Source organism: Protomyctophum parallelum, assembly GCF_964188405.1.
Source record: "Protomyctophum parallelum genome assembly, chromosome: 15".
In the NCBI taxonomy this organism is placed as follows: Eukaryota; Metazoa; Chordata; class Actinopteri; order Myctophiformes; family Myctophidae; genus Protomyctophum; species Protomyctophum parallelum.
The window spans coordinates 50037127-50059588 of NC_139710.1; the positions used below are offsets into that span (position 1 = coordinate 50037127).

The 22462-nt window shown below is 42.8% G+C and overlaps 1 protein-coding gene across 1 annotated transcript; it reads right to left on the minus strand.

Moving 5' to 3' along the window:
• Positions 1-526: 526 nt before the first annotated feature.
• LOC310871917 (uncharacterized protein) lies at positions 527-22462 on the minus strand (the record flags this gene model as incomplete). The annotated part of the gene is made up of 22 exons (XM_083783555.1): positions 22415-22462; positions 20989-21033; positions 20391-20435; positions 20018-20125; positions 19297-19350; positions 18265-18318; positions 17164-17217; positions 16256-16363; positions 15181-15234; positions 12728-12838; positions 11243-11296; positions 11013-11066; positions 10540-10593; positions 8565-8618; positions 7745-7852; positions 6890-6943; positions 4384-4437; positions 4208-4261; positions 2138-2191; positions 1788-1841; positions 827-880; positions 527-601 (listed from the first exon to the last, which is right to left on the minus strand). Exons 10-22 carry the CDS (start codon positions 12728-12730, stop codon positions 527-529), a joined length of 726 nt encoding a protein of 241 aa, XP_083639681.1. The 5' UTR covers positions 12731-12838; positions 15181-15234; positions 16256-16363; positions 17164-17217; positions 18265-18318; positions 19297-19350; positions 20018-20125; positions 20391-20435; positions 20989-21033; positions 22415-22462.

Here is a 22462-nt window from a genome sequence, read left to right on the forward strand (position 1 = left end):
ACAATCAATGTCTAATGGGAATCCCTTAACATGGGAGTCAGTCTAGACTATAGAGAGACTTGGGAGTCAATCTAGACTATAGAGAGAGTCAGTCTAGACTATAGAGAGACTTGGGAGTCAGTCTAGACTATAGAGAGAGTCAGTCTAGACTATAGAGAGAGTCAGTCTAGACTATAGAGAGTCAGTCTAGACTATAGAGAGAGTCAGTCTAGACTATAGAGAGAGTCAGTCTAGACTATAGAGAGACTTGGGAGTCAGTCTAGACTATAGAGAGAGTCAGTCTAGACTATAGAGAGAGTCAGTCTAGACTATAGAGAGACTTGGGAGTCAGTCTAGACTATAGAGAGAGTCAGTCTAGACTATAGAGAGTCAGTCTAGACTATAGAGAGTCAGTCTAGACTATAGAGAGAGTCAGTCTAGACTATAGAGAGAGTCAGTCTAGACTATAGAGAGAGTCAGTCTAGACTATAGAGAGAGTCAGTCTAGACTATAGAGAGAGTCAGTCTAGACTATAGAGAGAGTCAGTCTAGACTATAGAGAGACTTGCCTTCAGGCCCGGAAGACCCATTTCACCCGTTGTTCCACGTGTTCCAGCAACACCCTTCAAAGAGAGAGAGACTTACAGTAAGTAGGCCTACTGTAAACTATAGCCTACAGCCCTCAGTATTAAGTCAACAATGTAAAAACACCACCAAATGATAGACTTTGACTCAAATTAACTTTCACAGTTTTGACTGTGTAAATGAGTTGCTAATGCATGCATTAGTTAAGACCTTTTGGCACAGAATGCCCAAACACACGGATGAGACTAAAGATAATGTCTTACATAAAGACCCCGTCTTCCTGGAAGGCCGAGCGGACCAAATTCTCCCCTCTTTCCCTGCAGGCCAGAAACAAATCAAACCTTTGTTAAATGTAAATATGATACCTCTCTTGACCTTTAATTAGCTCGTCATGGAAGCTCAAAACACTAGAATTGTTGTATTAACCCATTCTGACCGGGCACCCATTTTGGTGTCAGCATCATGTTATGCTTTAGCTATTTAAAAATAGCAGATCTACAAGCTCATATCGCGCCACCGAGTGGCGCGATACGAGCTTGTAGGTCTGCTATTTTAGAAAAATCGAAGACACTTTTAGAATCTGATCTCAGGTCAGAATGGGTTAATAATGAAACTGTCAAGATGTAATAGACATTTTTAGAATCTGATCTCAGGTCAGAATGGGTTAAAGGTCAACTGTAACGCTGGTAATGGCTGCATGGTGGCAGCTACAGGTAACTGTAACGCTGGTAATGGCTGCATGGTGGCAGCTAGAGGTAACTGTAACGCTGGTAATGGCTGCATGGTGGCAGCTACAGGTAACCAAGTCAGACTGGTAATGGCTGCATGGTGGCAGCTACAGGTAACCAAGTCAGACTGGTAATGGCTGCATGGTGGCAGCTAGAGGTAACTGTAAGGCTGGTAATGGCTGCATGGTGGCAGCTATAGGTAACTGTAACGCTGGTAATGGCTGCATGGTGGCAGCTAGAGGTAACTGTAACGCTGGTAATGGCTGCATGGTGGCAGCTAGAGGTAACTGTAAGGCTGGTAATGGCTGCATGGTGGCAGCTACAGGTAACTGTAAGGCTGGTAATGGCTGCATGGTGGCAGCTAGAGGTAACTGTAACGCTGGTAATGGCTGCATGGTGGCAGCTACAGGTAACCAAGTCAGACTGGTAATGGCTGCATGGTGGCAGCTACAGGTAACCAAGTCAGACTTTCCGATTGTCAAATGTCGGAGCTGACCTTTTCTCCACGTGTTCCTCTTAAGCCCCTACTTCCGGCTTTTCCTCGTTTACCCTTTGTGTGGGAACAAAAACACAGATTTGAAGTTAAGTTCAGAATCTTAAAAGTATCAGTTCATAATCAGTTCAAATTGCTAAGCTACAACTGTATGTAATCCTACCCTCTTTCCTGTATGTAACTGTATGTAATCCTACCCTCTTTCCTGTATGTAACTGTATGTAACTGTATGTAATCCTACCCTCTTTCCTGTATGTAACTGTATGTAATCCTACCCTCTTTCCTGTATGTAACTGTATGTAATCCTACCCTCTTTCCTGTATGTAACTGTATGTAACTGTATGTAATCCTACCCTCTTTCCAGCGTGCCCATTCTTTCCTGGGCTTCCACTTTCTCCGTCATCTCCCTGAAAAAAGTGATTCAGTGAAATATGTTAAAAACGGATGACATCTGGATAACTCTTACACACGTTTAACCGTTTTTACAAACGGATGACATCTGGATAACTCTTACACACGTTTAACCGTTTTTACATGTGCTGTACGGTACCCTGATATGGACATCTCTCTACTAATGTCCAGTGGTGGAAAGTAACTAAGTACTTTTACTTAAGTACTGTACTTACTAACAATGCGTCGCGTTGTGAGCTTGTAGATCGGCTATTTTCAATAGATTTTCTACACATTTTTAACTTGTGAAATGGGACGTTCTGAAATATGAATACCTTTAGTACTTTAAATACATTTTGATGCAGATACTTTTGTACTTTTACTCAAGTACATTTTCAATTCCATACTACGAAGTAGTTCTAAATTGCAGTATTGGTGCTTTTACTTAAGTAAAACAATCGAGTACTTTTTCCACCACTTATATGCTTATTTGACCATATATGGACACTCGTGCTGCTAATAGAAACAGACCCGTGCTGATAATAGACACAGACTCGTGCTGATAATAGACACAGACCCGTGCTGATAATAGACACAGACCTGTGCTGATAATAGACACAGACCTGTGCTGATAATAGACACAGACCTGTGCTGATAATAGACACAGACCCGTGCTGATAATAGTCACAGACCCGTGCTGATAATAGACACAGACCCGTGCTGATAATAGACACAGACCTGTGCTGATAATAGACACAGACCTGTGCTGATAATAGACACAGACCTGTGCTGATAATAGACACAGACCCGTGCTGATAATAGTCACAGACCCGTGCTGATAATAGACACAGACCCGTGCTGATAATAGACACAGACCCTGTGCTGATAATAGACACAGACCCTGTGCTGATAATAGACACAGACCCGTGCTGATAATAGTCACAGACCTGTGCTGATAATAGTCACAGACCCGTGCTGATAATAGACACAGACCCGTGCTGATAATAGTCACAGACCCGTGCTGATAATAGTCACAGACCTGTGCTGATAATAGTCACAGACCCGTGCTGATAATAGACACAGACCCGTGCTGATAATAGTCACAGACCTGTGCTGATAATAGACACAGACCTGTGCTGATAATAGTCACAGACCCGTGCTGATAATAGACACAGACCTGTGCTGATAATAGTCACAGACCTGTGCTGATAATAGTCACAGACCTGTGCTGATAATAGTCACAGACCCGTGCTGATAATAGTCACAGACCCGTGCTGATAATAGTCACAGACCTGTGCTGATAATAGTCACAGACCCGTGCTGATAATAGTCACAGACCCGTGCTGATAATAGTCACAGACCTGTGCTGATAATAGACACAGACCCGTGCTGATAATAGTCACAGACCCGTGCTGCTACACACATACTCATACACATGGACCACAATGGAAACAAGCTCCCAGGGCTGTTTGTGTTTGACATAACCTTTGACCTTTGACTGTGCTACTTATACTGCTAACAAACATAACCTTTGACCTTTGACTGTGCTACTTATACTGCTAACAAACATAACCTTTGACTGTGCTACTTGTACTGCTAACAAACATAACCTTTGACCTTTGACTGTGCTACTTATACTGCTAACAAACATAACCTTTGACTGTGCTACTTGTACTGCTAACAAACATAACCTTTGACCTTTGACTGTGCTACTTATACTGCTAACAAACATAACCTTTGACTGTGCTACTTATACTGCTAACAAACATAACCTTTGACTGTGCTACTTATACTGCTAACAAACATAACCTTTGACTGTGCTACTTATACTGCTAACAAACATAACCTTTGACCTTTGACTGTGCTACTTGTACTGCTAACAAACGTGTTAGTTAAGTGATCAATCAATCCATCAAGATATGTTATTGTCGAAGAGTGACATCATTGTACGAGAACGTATTGAATGGGGCATAAATAATAATTGGTTCATTTCAGATATTATGAAACAAGTGGACGGAGAAGTCTGATGTGACCTTTTGACCTTTCGGCCCTTGTCGTCCAGGTATACCAGGTTCCCCTCCTGGCCCCTGAAAAGAAAAGTACATTCATGAGAAGAGTCTGGTGTGTGTGCATGTGGGTGCATGTGCGTGTGTGTGCATGTGCATGTGGGTGCATGTGCGTGTGTGCGCACACTGCATGCAACACTGACCTGTGGTCCTGGAGGGCCAGGGGTCCCTGTGAGTCCTACCTCCCCTGCCAGGCCCTGTACGTACATGCAGAGATACAGTAGGAACAGTCATAAGCTGCCAGTCCCTATACGTACATGCAGAGATACAGTAGGAACAGTCATAAGCTGCCATAGACAGAGATATGCGCTCATGGCATGTTTTATTTCCTGTAACCAGAATCAAATATATGTATATATGCATAATATGTACGTCATGTAGGCCAGGGTGATACCGAAAAACATATATAAATTGAAATTCATATAGGCATGTGTAGGCATAGGTTTTGTTTTTGTAATTAATTTAACAGTGATTAGAAATGTTAAATAAATGTATATTATGATGGCCCTAGGGCCTCTGACAGGACACACGTGCGTGCGTGCGTGCGTGCGTGCATTGCGCTAGGTGGCATTAGGGGATTCCACCTGGGCCACACCAGAGCACTGAATGATTTCTCAATTATATTTGTATTGCCTGAACATCATTCTTTGTTAAATAAAGAATATAGAATGGTACACACATACAGCTACTAAAGTTCTCAACGGGCCCAAAAATTGTGGCCAGGCCCGACCCTACCCTAACTGGGTCGGCCCGAGGCTCGGACCGACCCTAAAAATTACCATAATGTTAAGCCCGAAGCCCGACAAAAGCCCGACAGAAAAAAAAGAGAAAGGAAAAAAAACGGCACTAAATTGCTATTTTTATTATAATAACACTCTTTTAAAAAAATAAAGAAAAAATAACAAAATTGCCGAAAATCATCAAGCCCGAGGCTCGGCCCGGCCCGACTAATTAGCATCATTTTTGGGCCCGGCCCGAAAACGTCGGGTCGGGCCGGGCTTGGTCGGGCCTGGTCGGGTTCGGGCAGAGTTTGAGAACTTTAACAGCTACAGAGCATGGTGGACAGATGAACTGTAATGACGTTTGGTGCATAGATACAGTAACACATACAGATACAGAGCACGGTGGACAGATGAACTGTAATGACGTTTGGTGCATAGATACAGTAACACATACAGCTACAGAGCATGGTGGACAGATGAACTGTAATGACGTTTGGTGCATAGATACAGTAACACATACAGCTACAGAGCACGGTGGACAGATGAACTGTAATGACGTTTGGTGCATAGATACAGTAACACATACAGCTACAGAGCATGGTGGACAGATGAACTGTAATGACGTTTGGTGCATAGATACAGTAACACATACAGATACAGAGCACGGTGGACAGATGAACTGTAATGACGTTTGGTGCATAGATACAGTAACACATACAGCTACAGAGCATGGTGGACAGATGGACTGTAATGACGTTTGGTGCATAGATACAGTAACACATACAGCTACAGAGCACGGTGGACAGATGAACTGTAATGACGTTTGGTGCATAGATACAGTAACACATACAGCTACAGAGCACGGTGGACAGATGAACTGTAATGACGTTTGGTGCATAGATACAGTAACACATACAGCTACAGAGCACGGTGGACAGATGAACTGTAATGACGTTTGGTGCATAGATACAGTAACACATACAGCTACAGAGCACGGTGGACAGATGGACTGTAATGACGTTTGGTGCATAGATACAGTAACACATACAGCTACAGAGCACGGTGGACAGATGAACTGTAATGACGTTTGGTGCATAGATACAGTAACACATACAGTCAGCTACAGAGCACGGTGGACAGATGAACTGTAATGACGTTTGGTGCATAGATACAGTAACACATACAGATACAGAGCACGGTGGACAGATGAACTGTAATGACGTTTGGTGCATAGATACAGTAACACATACAGATACAGAGCACGGTGGACAGATGAACTGTAATGACGTTTGGTGCATAGATACAGTAACACATACAGATACAGAGCACGGTGGACAGATGAACTGTAATGACGTTTGGTGCATAGATACAGTAACACATACAGCTACAGAGCATGGTGGACAGATGAACTGTAATGACGTTTGGTGCATAGATACAGTAACACATACAGCTACAGAGCACGGTGGACAGATGAACTGTAATGACGTTTGGTGCATAGATACAGTAACACATACAGCTACAGAGCACGGTGGACAGATGAACTGTAATGACGTTTGGTGCATAGATACAGTAACACATACAGCTACAGAGCACGGTGGACAGATGAACTGTAATGACGTTTGGTGCATAGATACAGTAACACATACAGCTACAGAGCACGGTGGACAGATGGACTGTAATGACGTTTGGTGCATAGATACAGTAACACATACAGCTACAGAGCACGGTGGACAGATGAACTGTAATGACGTTTGGTGCATAGATACAGTAACACATACAGCTACAGAGCACGGTGGACAGATGAACTGTAATGACGTTTGGTGCATAGATACAGTAACACATACAGCTACAGAGCATGGTGGACAGATGAACTGTAATGACGTTTGGTGCATACAGTAGACACGGTAACACAATAATGTGATCTTACCTCCAACCCGTCCAGACCTTTAGGCCCGTCGTCACCTGGCAGACCTTCGGGACCCTGGAAACAGAAAGTGGAACTTTAATTCCAGTGGTGGAAAAAAGTACTCAATTGTTTTACTTAAGTAAATACTAATACTGCAATTTAGAACTATTTTGTTACAAGTAAAAGTACGGAATTGAAAATGTACTTGAGTAAAAGTACAATAGTATCGGCATCAAAATGTACTTAAAGTTCTAAAAGTAAAAGTACTCATTGTGCAGAATGTGCCATTTGACAAGTTCAAAATGTGTACAAAGTCTATTGAAAATAGCCGATCTACAAGCTCACAATGCGACGCATTGTGAGCTTGTAAGCTCAAGTAAAGTACATATACCTTCAAATTGTACTTAAGTACAGTACTTAAGTAAAAGTACTTGGATAACAAAACTCTTCAGTTCTTTCTGCTATAACCTGCACATTTTCAATTAAATTCAAATGAGCTTTATTGGCATGAGAAAACATACTTTTACATTGCCAAAGCAAGTGTCAACACGGCCTTGCCAACCTAATGTAGGCCTAGACCCATAAATTATTTTATACTAGGCATGTAACGATATTTGATAAATCGATTCACACATGTGGCAATTTGAGTCGCGTTTAAAAACAAATAGAATAAAATACAGGATCTTTGTAAGAGGATAAGAGAAGAAAATTAAAAGGGAAATATTGGATTCGTGTAAGAGGGAAAAAAAGATTCTTCAGTCATTTGTCTGGAATTTTTTGTTGTGATTTTTCATGAAACCACTATTGTGATTGGAATGGTATCGTGAGTTGAGTAAATCGTTACATGCCTATTTAAGAGCGTCTATTCATTCTCACCTGTCCGCCTGGCTCCCCTTTTCCTCCTGTATCTCCCCTGGGACCATCGGTCCCAGAAAAGCCCTTTGGACCAGTGTCACCTTGTCCTCCCCTGACCCCTGCTGACCCCTGGGGTCAAAGGAAAGTTCACTCAACACTAGTACAGTAAGTCCAGCATTGTAACTGCACGTCTCCTGAATCATCGATATATATATATTCCAAATTTGCGCCACATCCGACTTGTCATAATCACATTGTTTAAAACATATTTACAATATTCCTGGAAACTCAAACTACCCAGTACAAATAGCGAATGACTCGACTATTGCAAATTGGGAGTGCCTTAATTGTTCACGGGCAATTTGGTGGTTTCAATGGTGGTTTCTGAGGGACTTTTAATTCACATTTCCGGGATTCAAACCAGTGACCTTTATTGTCACAAACTTGCGTGTTTGACGCTTCAGGCTCTATGATGATGATGCCATCTTCAATGTAAATCTACGGTTGATTTAGTCGACTAAAATGTATTTTGGCTGGGCTTGATGCCGTCGTAACGACTGCTTTCACACTTCAGACGCTGCGACGCGTTGTAGATCTGCTTGTAGATCTGCTATTTTCAGCATGCAACAAAGTGTAAAATGACTTATACTGGATCTCTCGTCCACTAGTCCCTGTTTAGCATTTTAGTCTAGTTTGTATTTGTTGATGAAATTGTCAGTATAATCTTAGTTTTAATCATTATAGCTTAGTTTTCATTTAGTTTTCGCCAGCGAAAAAAGGTAGTCGACGAACATTTTTCGTCAAGAGTTTTAGTCGAGGAAATCAACACTGATGTACTCACCTTTGGTCCAGGCTTTCCCATGTCACCTTTGAACCCTCTGCTCCCTGCGACCCCCTGCCCACACAGAGACAGTATGATGACACCAATGAAACCCATTCTGCCAATATATTAGACCCCCTGCCCACACAGAGACAGTATGAAGACACCAATGAAACCCATTCTGCCAATATATTAGACCCCCTGCCCACACAGAGACAGTATGAAGACACCAATGAAACCCATTCTGCCAATATATTAGACCCCCTGCCCACACAGAGACAGTATGAAGACACCAATGAAACCCATTCTGCCAATATATTAGACCCCCTGCCCACACAGAGACAGTATGATGACACCAATGAAACCCATTCTGCCAATATATTAGACCCCCTGCCCACACAGAGACAGTATGATGACACCAATGAAACCCATTCTGCCAATATATTAGACCCCCTGCCCACACAGAGACAGTATGATGACACCAATGAAACCCATTCTGCCAATATATTAGACCCCCTGCCCACACAGAGACAGTATGATGACACCAATGAAACCCATTCTGCCAATATATTAGACCCCCTGCCCACACAGAGACAGTATGATGACACCAATGAAACCCATTCTGCCAATATATTAGACCCCCTGCCCACACAGAGACAGTATGATGACACCAATGAAACCCATTCTGCCAATATATTAGACCCCCTGCCCACACAGAGACAGTATGATGACACCAATGAAACCCATTCTGCCAATATATTAGACCCCCTGCCCACACAGAGACAGTATGATGACACCAATGAAACCCATTCTGCCAATATATTAGACCCCCTGCCCACACAGAGACAGTATGAAGACACCAATGAAACCCATTCTGCCAATATATTAGACCCCCTGCCCACACAGAGACAGTATGAAGACACCAATGAAACCCATTCTGCCAATATATTAGACCCCCTGCCCACACAGAGACAGTATGATGACACCAATGAAACCCATTCTGCCAATATATTAGACCCCCTGCCCACACAGAGACAGTATGATGACACCAATGAAACCCATTCTGCCAATATATTAGACCCCCTGCCCACACAGAGACAGTATGATGACACCAATGAAACCCATTCTGCCAATATATTAGACCCCCTGCCCACACAGAGACAGTATGATGACACCAATGAAACCCATTCTGCCAATATATTAGACCCCCTGCCCACACAGAGACAGTATGATGACACCAATGAAACCCATTCTGCCAATATATTAGACCCCCTGCCCACACAGAGACAGTATGATGACACCAATGAAACCCATTCTGCCAATATATTAGACCCCCTGCCCACACAGAGACAGTATGATGACACCAATGAAACCCATTCTGCCAATATATTAGACCCCCTGCCCACACAGAGACAGTATGATGACACCAATGAAACCCATTCTGCCAATATATTAGACCCCCTGCCCACACAGAGACAGTATGAAGACACCAATGAAACCCATTCTGCCAATATATTAGACCCCCTGCCCACACAGAGACAGTATGAAGACACCAATGAAACCCATTCTGCCAATATATTAGACCCCCTGCCCACACAGAGACAGTATGATGACACCAATGAAACCCATTCTGCCAATATATTAGACCCCCTGCCCACACAGAGACAGTATGATGACACCAATGAAACCCATTCTGCCAATATATTAGACCCCCTGCCCACACAGACAGTATGATGACACCAATGAAACCCATTCTGCCAATATATTAGACCCCCTGCCCACACAGACAGTATGAAGACACCAATGAAACCCATTCTGCCAATATATTAGACCCCCTGCCCACACAGACAGTATGATGACACCAATGAAACCCATTCTGCCAATATATTAGACCCCCTGCCCACACAGAGACAGTATGATGACACCAATGAAACCCATTCTGCCAATAATATATTAGAGAATCATCAAATCACTAGTTGTGGTTCCTGTGGTTTACCTTGAGGCCTGTTTCTCCGATGATCCCAGTCAGACCGACATGGCCGCCTTCTCCCTGGAGAAAAGGCAATTATTATTATTATTTTTTAAGATATTTTTTTGCGGCTTATGCCTTTTATTGATTTTTTAAGGGACAGATAGTAGGCTGACAGGAAACGGGAGAGAGATGGGGGGATGACATGCGGTAAAGGCCGTGTCGGGTTCGGGAGTCGAACCCGCGGCACACCGCGACTGGATCACCAGTCCGGTGCCCAGACCGTTACGCTACGGCCTGGGCCGAAAAGGCAATTCTTAAGATACTCACCGACATAATATCACTGAATTGCATCGTTCTGTTATTGTTGTTGGTTCAAATTTGACTTAGAACTGCACAGGATTTTTCACTTTGATACAAGTAAAATCATAATAAATCCCCTAAAACCATTTCCGTGATAGCAGTGTTATGCAGAATATAGTCTCAATGAAATGTTCTACCTTCTGTCCTGGTGGCCCGTCAATACCCGACATGCCAAAAGGTCCTGGAAACCCCTGGGGAAAAAAGACAGCTCAACTCAGCCATACATCTATGAGACAAATCTGACCCCAGAGGGGAATTCTGGTAAATGCAGTAGCCAGCAACAGAAATAACAGAGGTGAACATGATGAACACGGAATAGTTTTTGTAATAGTGTAATATTTACATACATTCAACAGCAAATTCTTACCCGTAGTCCCATCAAACCTGATGGTCCAACTTTCCCCCTCAACCCCCCTTGGCCCTGTGGAAATAACCAGAGCTAAACTGTAGCATTCAAATCAAATCAAGCAGATTTAAAACAATCAAGATTGACCAAAGTGCTTTACACAATAACATCTAAAATATCAGACACATTTATGCATATGAAAAAACAAAAACATCCAAAACAATTCTGCATGTGCACCCGGGGTGCATACTTAGTTTAGACTAGTCATTGGTTAGACATGGGTTAAGGTTAGGTTTAGGTGTGCTGCCCCGTGGGAGGCTAGGTTTAGACTAGTCATTGGTTAGACATGGGTTAAGGTTAGGTTTAGGTGTGCTGCCCCGTGGGAGGCTAGGTTTAGACTAGTCATTGGTTAGACATGGGTTAAGGTTAGGTTTAGGTGTGCTGCCCCGTGGGAGGTTAGGTTTAGACTAGTCATTGGTTAGACATGGGTTAAGGTTAGGTTTAGGTGTGCTGCCCCGTGGGAGGTTAGGTTTAGACTATAGTCATTGGTTAGACATGGGTTAAGGTTAGGTTTAGGTGTGCTGCCCCGTGGGAGGCTAGGTTTAGACTAGTCATTGGTTAGACATGGGTTAAGGTTAGGTTTAGGTGTGCTGCCCCGTGGGAGGCTAGGTTTAGACTAGTCATTGGTTAGACATGGGTTAAGGTTAGGTTTAGGTGTGCTGCCCCGTGGGAGGCTAGGTTTAGACTAGTCATTGGTTAGACATGGGTTAAGGTTAGGTTTAGGTGTGCTGCCCTGTGGGAGGCTAGGTTTAGACTAGTCATTGGTTAGACATGGGTTAAGGTTAGGTTTAGGTGTGCTGCCCCGTGGGAGGCTAGGTGTGCACCCACATGGCAACAAGACATGAATCAGATCAACGGACAACAAAACTAATCAGGAATGATCAAAAGCCATAGAAGAAAAAGATGAGTCTTGAACACTTAAATGGACTGATATAAAAAGCGTATGGATACGTTTCAGGCATTTGATGTGTTAACACATCGAATGCCTGAAACGTATCCATACGCTTTTTATATCAAAAGTGCCCAGTCCATTTAAATGGACTGGGCACTTTTGATATAAAAAGGGAGGCTATTCCAGAGCATGGAGGCACAAAGGCACGATCACCTCTAGATCTTAACCCATTTTGGGCGGGAATAAATTTTTGTGTTAGCATCATGTTATGCTTTAGCTATTGAAAAATAGCAGACCTACAAGCTCATAGCGCGCCACCGAGTGGCGCGCTACGAGCTTGTAGGTCTGCTATTTTTGAAAAATCAAATAACGACTGACATAGAAACATGGCTTTTTCAGAAAACTGTCAGGATGTAGAAGACATTTTTAGAATCTGATCTCAGGTCAAATTAAATGGGTTAAATTAGATGGGGGGGGGGGGCGGCAGGCATTGCATCACTCAGTACAACACTGTAGAGATGAGAAGCAGCAGCAATGCATTGTGGGTAACTCACCATTAGTCCGGCATAACCATTCTCTCCTTTTGAACCTCTTTGTCCTGGTTTGCCCTGTAGTAATCCAGGAGGGCCCTCAGACCCCCAAACTCCAGGATTTCCTACATCTCCCTTTAAAAAAAAAGAAGTGAAACAGTAGCCTAGGTCTTGTGACAAAATAGCAAAAAGATCTAGCCGATAGCCGATAGTCACCGATGCCGATGTTTGTATACGGTATTTTTCCAGATGGTAGCCCGGGCTGGTAATATGCTAAATCCATTTGGAATTTTGGACCCCGTCGTTTATAAGGAACTAGACTGCTATTTGCAGTAGACAGTTACTTATTTTTGCATACATGCATAGCATACAACATACATAGAAGGCAAAGTCTTTTGTCTTTTTTGAGTGGTGCATGACTTATACACCCATGAAAAATTGAAAATATAAATGTAACTATCATATCAGTATCATTTATAGTTAGATGTTTTTCAAAATAGAAAAATAAAAGGCAAATAAGTTTAGGGATAATTAAGGGACTTGCGAAAATCGGCCCCATCATGTGCACCAAATGGCACCAATGGAAATATATTTAGGTTGAAATAAAAGCAGCAGAATTACATCGTGTGCGGACATTCCACTTTTTCTATTCTACATTTGATTTGGTCCAGCACCGCATTTACAAACTGGGATGTGCATATCGTTTTACTCCTTTACCAATGGAAATGTACCCAACCTTAACTACCTTAAAGCTGCACAATGTAATACATAATAGCTTTCTTTAACTTAATGATTGTCAATATATAATTTTGAGGGGCGTATAAGCCCTTCCGACATCTGGCTTTCGGAATGACATCATAACCCTTAAGTCTATGGATGTCCAGCTGCTTGAAAGCAGAGGACTATCAGCGATGTAGTGCAGAGATTTTCATGATTGGCTGGCCGGGAGACTAAGCCCTATACGGCCAATGGGACAGTAAGCCTCGTTCCTAATTGGTCCTGGAGACTAAGCCCTATACGGCCAATGGGACAGTAAGCCTCGTTCCTAATTGGTCCTGGAGACTAAGCCCTATACGGCCAATGGGACAGTAAGCCTCGTTCCTAATTGGTCCTGCCAAGTCTCGGCCCTTTTGCTAGGTATAGCTATGCTAGTGGTTTTGATGTGATGTTCACAGACATACAGTAGTAGCTAAATCTGGATTTAAACATGCATAGATTTTATTGAATATGTTGAGATTGTGTGAGATTGACACTTAGGTCTTGTTTCTCTATGCATTTGTTTGGCAAAAGCTGATGTAAACACACAGCCTTGCTGTACTGCATGGCTGAGTGAACATTAATCTGTGCCGCTAGGTGGTAGCATAACCTGTGCCAACGGCTGCGTTCACTTTAAGAGGATAATTTTCACCCCCACTGTAGCCCGCTGCACACTCTCACTCTAAGGATTGGCTAGCATTGGCATTAGCGCACACTGGTGAATCGTGGTGATCACCTATCTATCGCCAGAAACGTTTACATGTCGAGGGTGATGCGAGACAATGCTTTGAACTGAGGTTTTAAAGATCATAGCTGTAAAGATACGTACATAGCTGGGGGGTACGAATATATATATATTAAAGGGCCGCTGACACGCCCCGAAATTAATATGGGTGGTACAGCACATCACGTGGTCTGACTGAAAACTGTTTGAAACTGTTTGAAACAGGGCTACGGTGCGCCGCGCTAGCAACAAGTGGCTGCTAGCTCAGGCTAGCGTTTTTGACGGTACATTTAGGTCATATTTGCTATAAATGTAATTGAAAAAATATATTTTTTCGCTCGAAAATCCTCGTTACAATGACATTGAGTTGACGTGTAAGTTTTAGGGTAAACTGTTGCATAATCGCAATTTCTGGTGACGAGTTCCATGCTCTCCGTCTCCCCCCGCTAGACAGGCAGTGGTAACCTGTGAAGCTCCGTGCTGCGGAGCCCTGTTCAGCACTTAGCCGTGTTTGAGGCCATGTCTAGCGGGGGGAGACGGAGAGCATGGAACTCGTCACGCGAAATTGCGATTATGCAACAGTTTACCCTAAAACGTACACGTCAACTCAATGTCATTGTAACGAGGATTTTCAAGCGAAAAAATATTTTTTTTCAATTACATTTATAGCAATTATGACTCTAAATGTGACACCAAAATAGTAGCATAAGTTGCTATGCTACTACGACAACCAAGCCCGGCGAGCCCGCATAGAAGTCGATGGGGAAAGCTTGTCACGCTCTGACGTCAGAATCATGATAGCATTGTTTGATAGCCGTTCTTATCTCCTGAGGGGCGTGTCAGCGGCCCTTTAAAAAAAGAGCTAACAAGGAAGTGGTTCTTCCTGGTGGCCGAGAAGTGTAACTACTTTCCTTAGTGAAATCACAGTCTGCGTTTCCTGCAAATACCCATCACACATCTCATCTTTTACAATAAGCATATGACTTTTCTTGTTTACCTTTTGTCCTTTAGGGCCTAGATCCCCCACAATGCCTGGTTCCCCCTCTTCTCCCTACATGATAGTAAAGAAGGAAAACACGTCATCCGCCAGGCGGCCATAGTCATTGAACAGAGGCTGTGTTACGTGCAGTAATGTGGCCATAGTCATTGAACAGAGGCTGTGTTACGTGCAGTAATGTGGCCATAGTCATTGAACAGAGGCTGTGTTACGTGCAGTAATGTGGCCATAGTCATTGAACAGAGGCTGTGTTACGTGCAGTAATGTGGCCATAGTCATTGAACAGAGGCTGTGTTACGTGCAGTAATGTGGCCATAGTCATTGAACAGAGGCTGTGTTACGTGCAGTAATGTGGCCATAGTCATTGAACAGAGGCTGTGTTATGTGCAGTAATGCGGCCATAGTCATTGAACAGAGGCTGTGTTATGTGCAGTAATGTGGCCATAGTCATTGAACAGAGGCTGTGTTATGTGCAGTAATGTGGCCATAGTCATTGAACAGAGGCTGTGTTATGTGCAGTAATGTGGCCATAGTCATTGAACAGAGGCTGTGTTATGTGCAGTAATGTGGCCATAGTCATTGAACAGAGGCTGTGTTATGTGCAGTAATGTGGCCATAGTCATTGAACAGAGGCTGTGTTATGTGCAGTAATGTGGCCATAGTCATTGAACAGAGGCTGTGTTATGTGCAGTAATGTGGCCATAGTCATTGAACAGAGGCTGTGTTATGTGCAGTAATGTGGCCATAGTCATTGAACAGAGGCTGTGTTACGTGCAGTAATGTGGCCATAGTCATTGAACAGAGGCTGTGTTACGTGCAGTAATGTGGCCATAGTCATTGAACAGAGGCTGTGTTATGTGCAGTAATGTGGCCATAGTCATTGAACAGAGGCTGTGTTATGTGCAGTAATGTGGCCATAGTCATTGAACAGAGGCTGTGTTACGTGCAGTAATGTGGCCATAGTCATTGAACAGAGGCTGTGTTACGTGCAGTAATGTGGCCATAGTCATTGAACAGAGGCTGTGTTACGTGCAGTAATGCGGCCATAGTCATTGAACAGTAATGCGCGGCTGACCTCTTTGCCGCTTTGCCCGGGCTTTCCCTGCGTCCCCTGGGAGCCCTGTGACCCCAATTCTCCTTGTGGCCCCTCGGTCCCCTGGTGCCCCTGGAGGCCTCCGGCTCCCTGTCTTACCAGGAAGGATATCGTCCAGTCAGTTAGTGATTCCTTCGTGTCACTTTAATGTGCATGTGACAGTGTTTGCGGGCAGTGTTCTGTCATCTTTAACTCATTTTTAAGACCTTCTGAATATGTCTTCTAAATTCTAAAATGAAACCCTATGTTTCTGTATTCTCACATTTTTTTCATGTCAGGTACCGCCAAAATGATACGCATTTGGCCGCTTTGTAAAACAAACGGTGCAAACACAAACATTAAACGCCATTAACAATAAAGAGACAATATGATGTAATGAGGCACATTATGACATAAATTGTCCCTTCATTGTCAATGGCATTTACAAAACAAACATTGAACTAAAGACAAACATTAAACCTGCATATAGGAGGGCCTGGCGCCCCTCAACAATTATAAAAAAGTAAATAATATATAAATAAATATAAATAAATAAATATATAACTCATTGCCAAAGGCCCTTTCAGTGAGGTGCCTTATTCAAGGTGAAAAAATTAACCGGGGTCTTGAACCGGAAGTTAACCAACGGCTGAATTTTGTAACCGTAAAATCAACATGATTATTAGAAAATAAAATATCGTCTCGATACCGGTTCGATACCAAATATCGCATTGTAAGGCCAAAATCGTCCAATACCGATATGATGATCGATGCATTGCCCATCCCTATAAATTACAGTAGTTTTTCATGCCTAGTAATAGAATAGTGCAGAAAAGTGCTAATACAGACATGATGTAATTACGATAAAGTTTGATCAGTTTTAATGTTATTACTAATAAACAACCACAGACCTGGTTGCCTTTTGCTCCAGTAGTGCCCTCTTCTCCAGGTGGTCCAGGAGCACCCTAGATAACACACACACACACACACACACACACACACACACACACACACACACACACACACACACACACACACACACACACACACACACACACACACACACACACACACACACACACACACACACACACACACACACACACACACACACACACAGTATAAGACATGACTGATTTAAATGGAGCAGGTCACCGTCCGGAAAAATAAAATAACTTGTAGCATCTCCATATTTCATCTGTTCATATATATATTTTTTCCCCCATAAATGAATGACCTAGTTTATACTTTGCCACATGACAGCACAAAAGTTGCGAAAATAGGCCATCTACAAGCTTAAAGATTAGCGTTTATTTTCGAAATGTCAAAATGGGGATTATGGACGCCATGCAGGTTTTAAACTATTAAGTCTGTCTGGGGATTTCGTGAAAAAATAACCAATGAAAAGTATTAACAAGAGCTTGAGACAAAATAATAACATTTTTCCTGAAAAGTGTCAGTAGACAGTCGGACAGTGACCAAGCTGCTGCACAAATCGAAATCAAATGAAAAAGGCTTTTGTCAACAGTGTTGTTTTTGGCAGCAAATTTCTATTTTAGTTTTAGTCACACTTTTGTCACCTGGGATGTTTTAGTGTTAAGTACGAACTAAATATCATGAAATCTACAGTTGATTTAGTCGAACAAAATGTATTTTGGCGGGCCTTGATGCCGTCGTAATGGCTGGTTTTACCCTTGCTGAAAATAGCCAATCTTTTCTAAGCTTCTAAGCACTACAAGCTCACAACAAGCTGAACATTTTCAGCATGAAACCAAGTGTAAAATTACGTCTTTTATTTATTATTGGATCTCCACTAGTCCTTTCCTAACATTTTAGTCTAGTTTTGACTAGTTTTGACTTGAATAAATTGCCAATATATTTAGTCTCAGTTTTAGTCATCATAGCTTTGTTTTCATGTAAGCTTCCATTTAGTTTTCGTCAGTGAAAAAATTTAGTATTAGTCGATGAAAACAACACTGCCATGTACTGTACTGTACTGTACTGTACTGTACCTGCTGTCCATCCAGACCTGGTGCTCCAGCATCCCCCGCAGACCCACGCTCTCCCTACCAAAGAAGAGCACTCGGTCACGTCAGTGCCCAACATCGCTCCCATGCAGTAGCTCTCAATCGCTCTACAAATGTCTTCTAAATCATGACAGTTTTCTGAAATGTCACATGTTTCTATATCAGCGGTTCTCAAACTATCTCATGTCAAGGACCCCAAAAATGTTATGTCCCCGCCCCGCCCCATCTGAAAATATGCTGCTGATCCAGGGACCCCTGGAAGCAAATTCAAGTTAAAAGGTTTGCTGTGAAAGAATATATATATATATATATATATATATATATATATTCAAAGATTTGCAGAGAGAGTGATTTGCACATGAATGAGCTATGAGCTTGTATATCTGCTATTTTTCAAGCTAAAGTGTAAAATAATGGTTAAAGTGGTTAAGCTAATTGGGTGACACCTTAGAGTATATATGAATAGAGACAGCACCCAGAGGAAACCCTGAGGCGAAATGGACATAGTGGCCGAATTTGGTATTGCAGCGTGGGCCCAAACACATGAACGCGCTGGTCCGTTGACTATCATTGTGCACGTTCACGATGACACGTGAACGCCGTTTCATACGTGAACGCACGTGAACGCCGTTTCATACGTGAACTCACGTGAACGCTGTTTCAGTGCAATGATAGTCAACGGCAGCGCGTTCATGTGTTTGGGGCAAATCCGTCCCAGAATGCACTCTGTTCCTACCCGGAAAGACCCGGAAATCGCCTCATGCACTTTAGAGCAACTTAATGCAAGTGGATGGGAGGAGAACTCTGGTGCCATCTCTATTCATATATACTCTAAGGGAGACGCACGTTCCAGGTCTTAAACAGGAACCAGATTCTGAAAAAAGGCAGATCTACAAGCTCACAAACATTGCATCGCAGGCCTTGCAAGCTTGTAGATCAGCCATTCTTTGGTGAATGGTAGTGTACAGAGCCCTGGGGGACTGTTAGCGATAGTGGATGTATGTGTATTATTGTTACCTGCTGTCCCTTTTCTCCAGTGTGACCCCTCAATCCATTTAGCCCAGTTGGGCCCTGATGGGAGAAAACATTGGCATTATACGCAGACAGTTACATTACTATACACTTGACACTGTAAATCAACGTGCAATGTATACATGTAGAACTGTACAGCAGTCTGATTTAGATTATGGTGACACAGCCTAATCTCACAGAATATAGTATATACATAACTGCTGCACTTATTCCAATTTATTTGTATTTAAGTTAATTATTGCTCGCATACCGGAAGTGCCATTGTTTGGCTAATGCGGAACCCTTTATATGGCCGTCCGGTGTCAGGTAGACGGGAGACATGGTTGCACACCTGTCATTTGACAGTGTGATGCAGAAGTTCATGTTTATGTGTCGCTGTGTTCATGGCCATGGCATGGGCACTAGTGATCTTCTCATTCCCTTATGCTTGTAGAGCATCCAGTAAGGTATGTTGAATACTGTTTGCATGTTATTTTGGACTGTATTTCATTCATGATTATGTGCTGTATTATGTTTATGCCATGTTATTCTAAGCATCTGTGTATTTCTATGTTGTTTACCCGTTCGATGTTGGTTTGTGTGCTTCAAGTGCTTCACAGTAAATCCACCAGTATGCAGAACAACTGACTCGTTTTTGGACAAGAGCAGAGGGAGTGATAGTATATATTAATGAAATTGCAATTCATACAAAAAAGTTCCCACTCACTGGAAACCCTGTTGGTCCGACGGGGCCCGTCGGCCCCAGAGGCCCCTGACTCCCTGGGGGGCCGGGGTTTCCCAAGCCCCCCTCTGGACCGGGCTGCCCCGTAAGGCCCTGGAACCATTCATTACAGCATTTCACTCCAAATCCCATTTTCATGCTTTATTAAACTCTGCTGCAGTTATTGAGCCCATTATAAAGACATTGGCTCTTTGCTACAGAATGTGAATAAACTGCATATTTGTGTAATTTAAACAGGGGCTCATGCTTGCCCTGTACAATGCTTCACCAACATGGATTTACAGCACTTTAAAAATTAAAAGCTACGGATTTGAACCCATGTATCCTGTAAACGGGTATTAATAAAGTTATTTCTTACGAGGGGTCCCGGAACACCTTTAGGTCCAATCTCTCCTTGACGTCCCTGAGAGAGAAAAGACAGAAGACAATACTGTGAAACTCTACCCTTGGAACCAGTTATCCTTCTAACCAGTGTTGATTTTGTCGACTAAAACTGAGACGAAAATTTTAATATATTACGATTTCGTCAAGAAATTAAAACTAGACTAAAATGTTAGGAAGGGACTAGTGGACAACAGATCCAGTAGAAGTCATTTTACACTTGGTTGCATGCTGAAAATAGCAGATCTACAAGCTCACAACACGCACTGCGATGCGTTGTGAGCTTGTAGATCGGCTATTTTCAGCCGTCATTACGACGCCATCAAGGCCAGACAAAATGCATTTTAGTCGACTAAATCAACTGTCGACTAAAATCTTATGATATTTAGTCGACTAAAACTAGACTAACACTGAAACATTCCAGGTGACTAAAATGTGACTAAAACTAAATGAAAACCATTCAAAAAGACTAGGACTGGTCTAAAACTAAAATCTAATTTTGCTGCCAAAAACAACACTGCATCTATAACGCTCTGGACCAGAGCTCTGTGGTCATTTAGCATCAGCCTTCTCACCTGAGGTCCTGGTGGTCCCCGCTCACCACTGGAGCCTGGCAAACCCTGTAAATAATAAAGCAGAATCATCATCTGTCAGAATCACCACTGGAGCCTGGCAAACCCTGTAAATAATAAAGCAGAATCATCATCTGTCAGAATCCACTGGAGCCTGGCAAACCCTGTAAATAATAAAACAGAATCATCATCTGTCAGAATCACCACTGGAGCCTGGCAAACCCTGTAAATAATAAAACATAATCACCATCTGTCAGAATCACCACTGGAGCCTGGCAAACCCTGTAAATAATAAAACATAATCATCATCTGTCAGAATCACCACTGGAGCCTGGCAAACCCTGTAAATAATAAAACATAATCATCATCTGTCAGAATCACCACTGGAGCCTGGCAAACCCTGTAAATAATAAAACATAATCATCATCTGTCAGAATCACCACTGGAGCCTGGCAAACCCTGTAAATAATAAAACAGAATCATCATCTGTCAGAATCACCACTGGAGCCTGGCAAACCCTGTAAATAATAAAACAGAATCATCATCTGTCAGAATCACCACTGGAGCCTGGCAAACCCTGTACATAATAAAACATAAGAGCCTGGCAAACCCTGTAAATAATAAAACAGAATCATCATCTGTCAGAATCACCACTGGAGCCTGGCAAACCCTGTAAATAATAAAACATAATCATCATCTGTCAGAATCACCACTGGAGCCTGGCAAACCCTGTAAATAATAAAACATAATCATCATCTGTCAGAATCACCACTGGAGCCTGGCAAACCCTGTAAATAATAAAACATAATCATCATCTGTCAGAATCACCACTGGAGCCTGGCAAACCCTGTAAATAATAAAACATAATCATCATCCGTCAGAATCCGAATCATCCGTCATCGTCACACAGCACAGGTTTACGTAAAAGTAAAAAAGGTGTGTGATTAGTTTTTTGTGCATAGTCTCAAGACAATGGTACAAAGTCTGTTACAAACAACAAAACAACAATGTTCTTGGCCATATATAGGACATATCATTTTGTTTTGTTTTGAAGTCATTTCCACACAGTGTAGCATGAGTCACGACAGATTTGGAAAGGGAGAATGGTGATAGGTGGCTGGGGCGACATGGGACAGAGGTCGTGACATGAGGCAGACGTGAACCCACAAGCCTGTGGAAATATGGGGTATCAGTGGGTGTGCCTTGAACAGCCAGGCCACTGAGACACCCCTGCATGGTTGAACCGCCAGGCTACAGAGACACCGCTGCATGGTTGAACAGCCAGGCTACAGAGACACCCCTGCATGGTTGAACAGCCAGGCTACAGAGACACCCCTGCATGGATGAACAGCCAGGCCACAGAGACACCCCTGCATGGTTGAACAGCCAGGCTACAGAGACAGTCCAGAAATATAACTCAAATACTCACTGGAGGCCCGACCTTTCCTCTGAGACCAGGAGATCCTCTGATACCAGC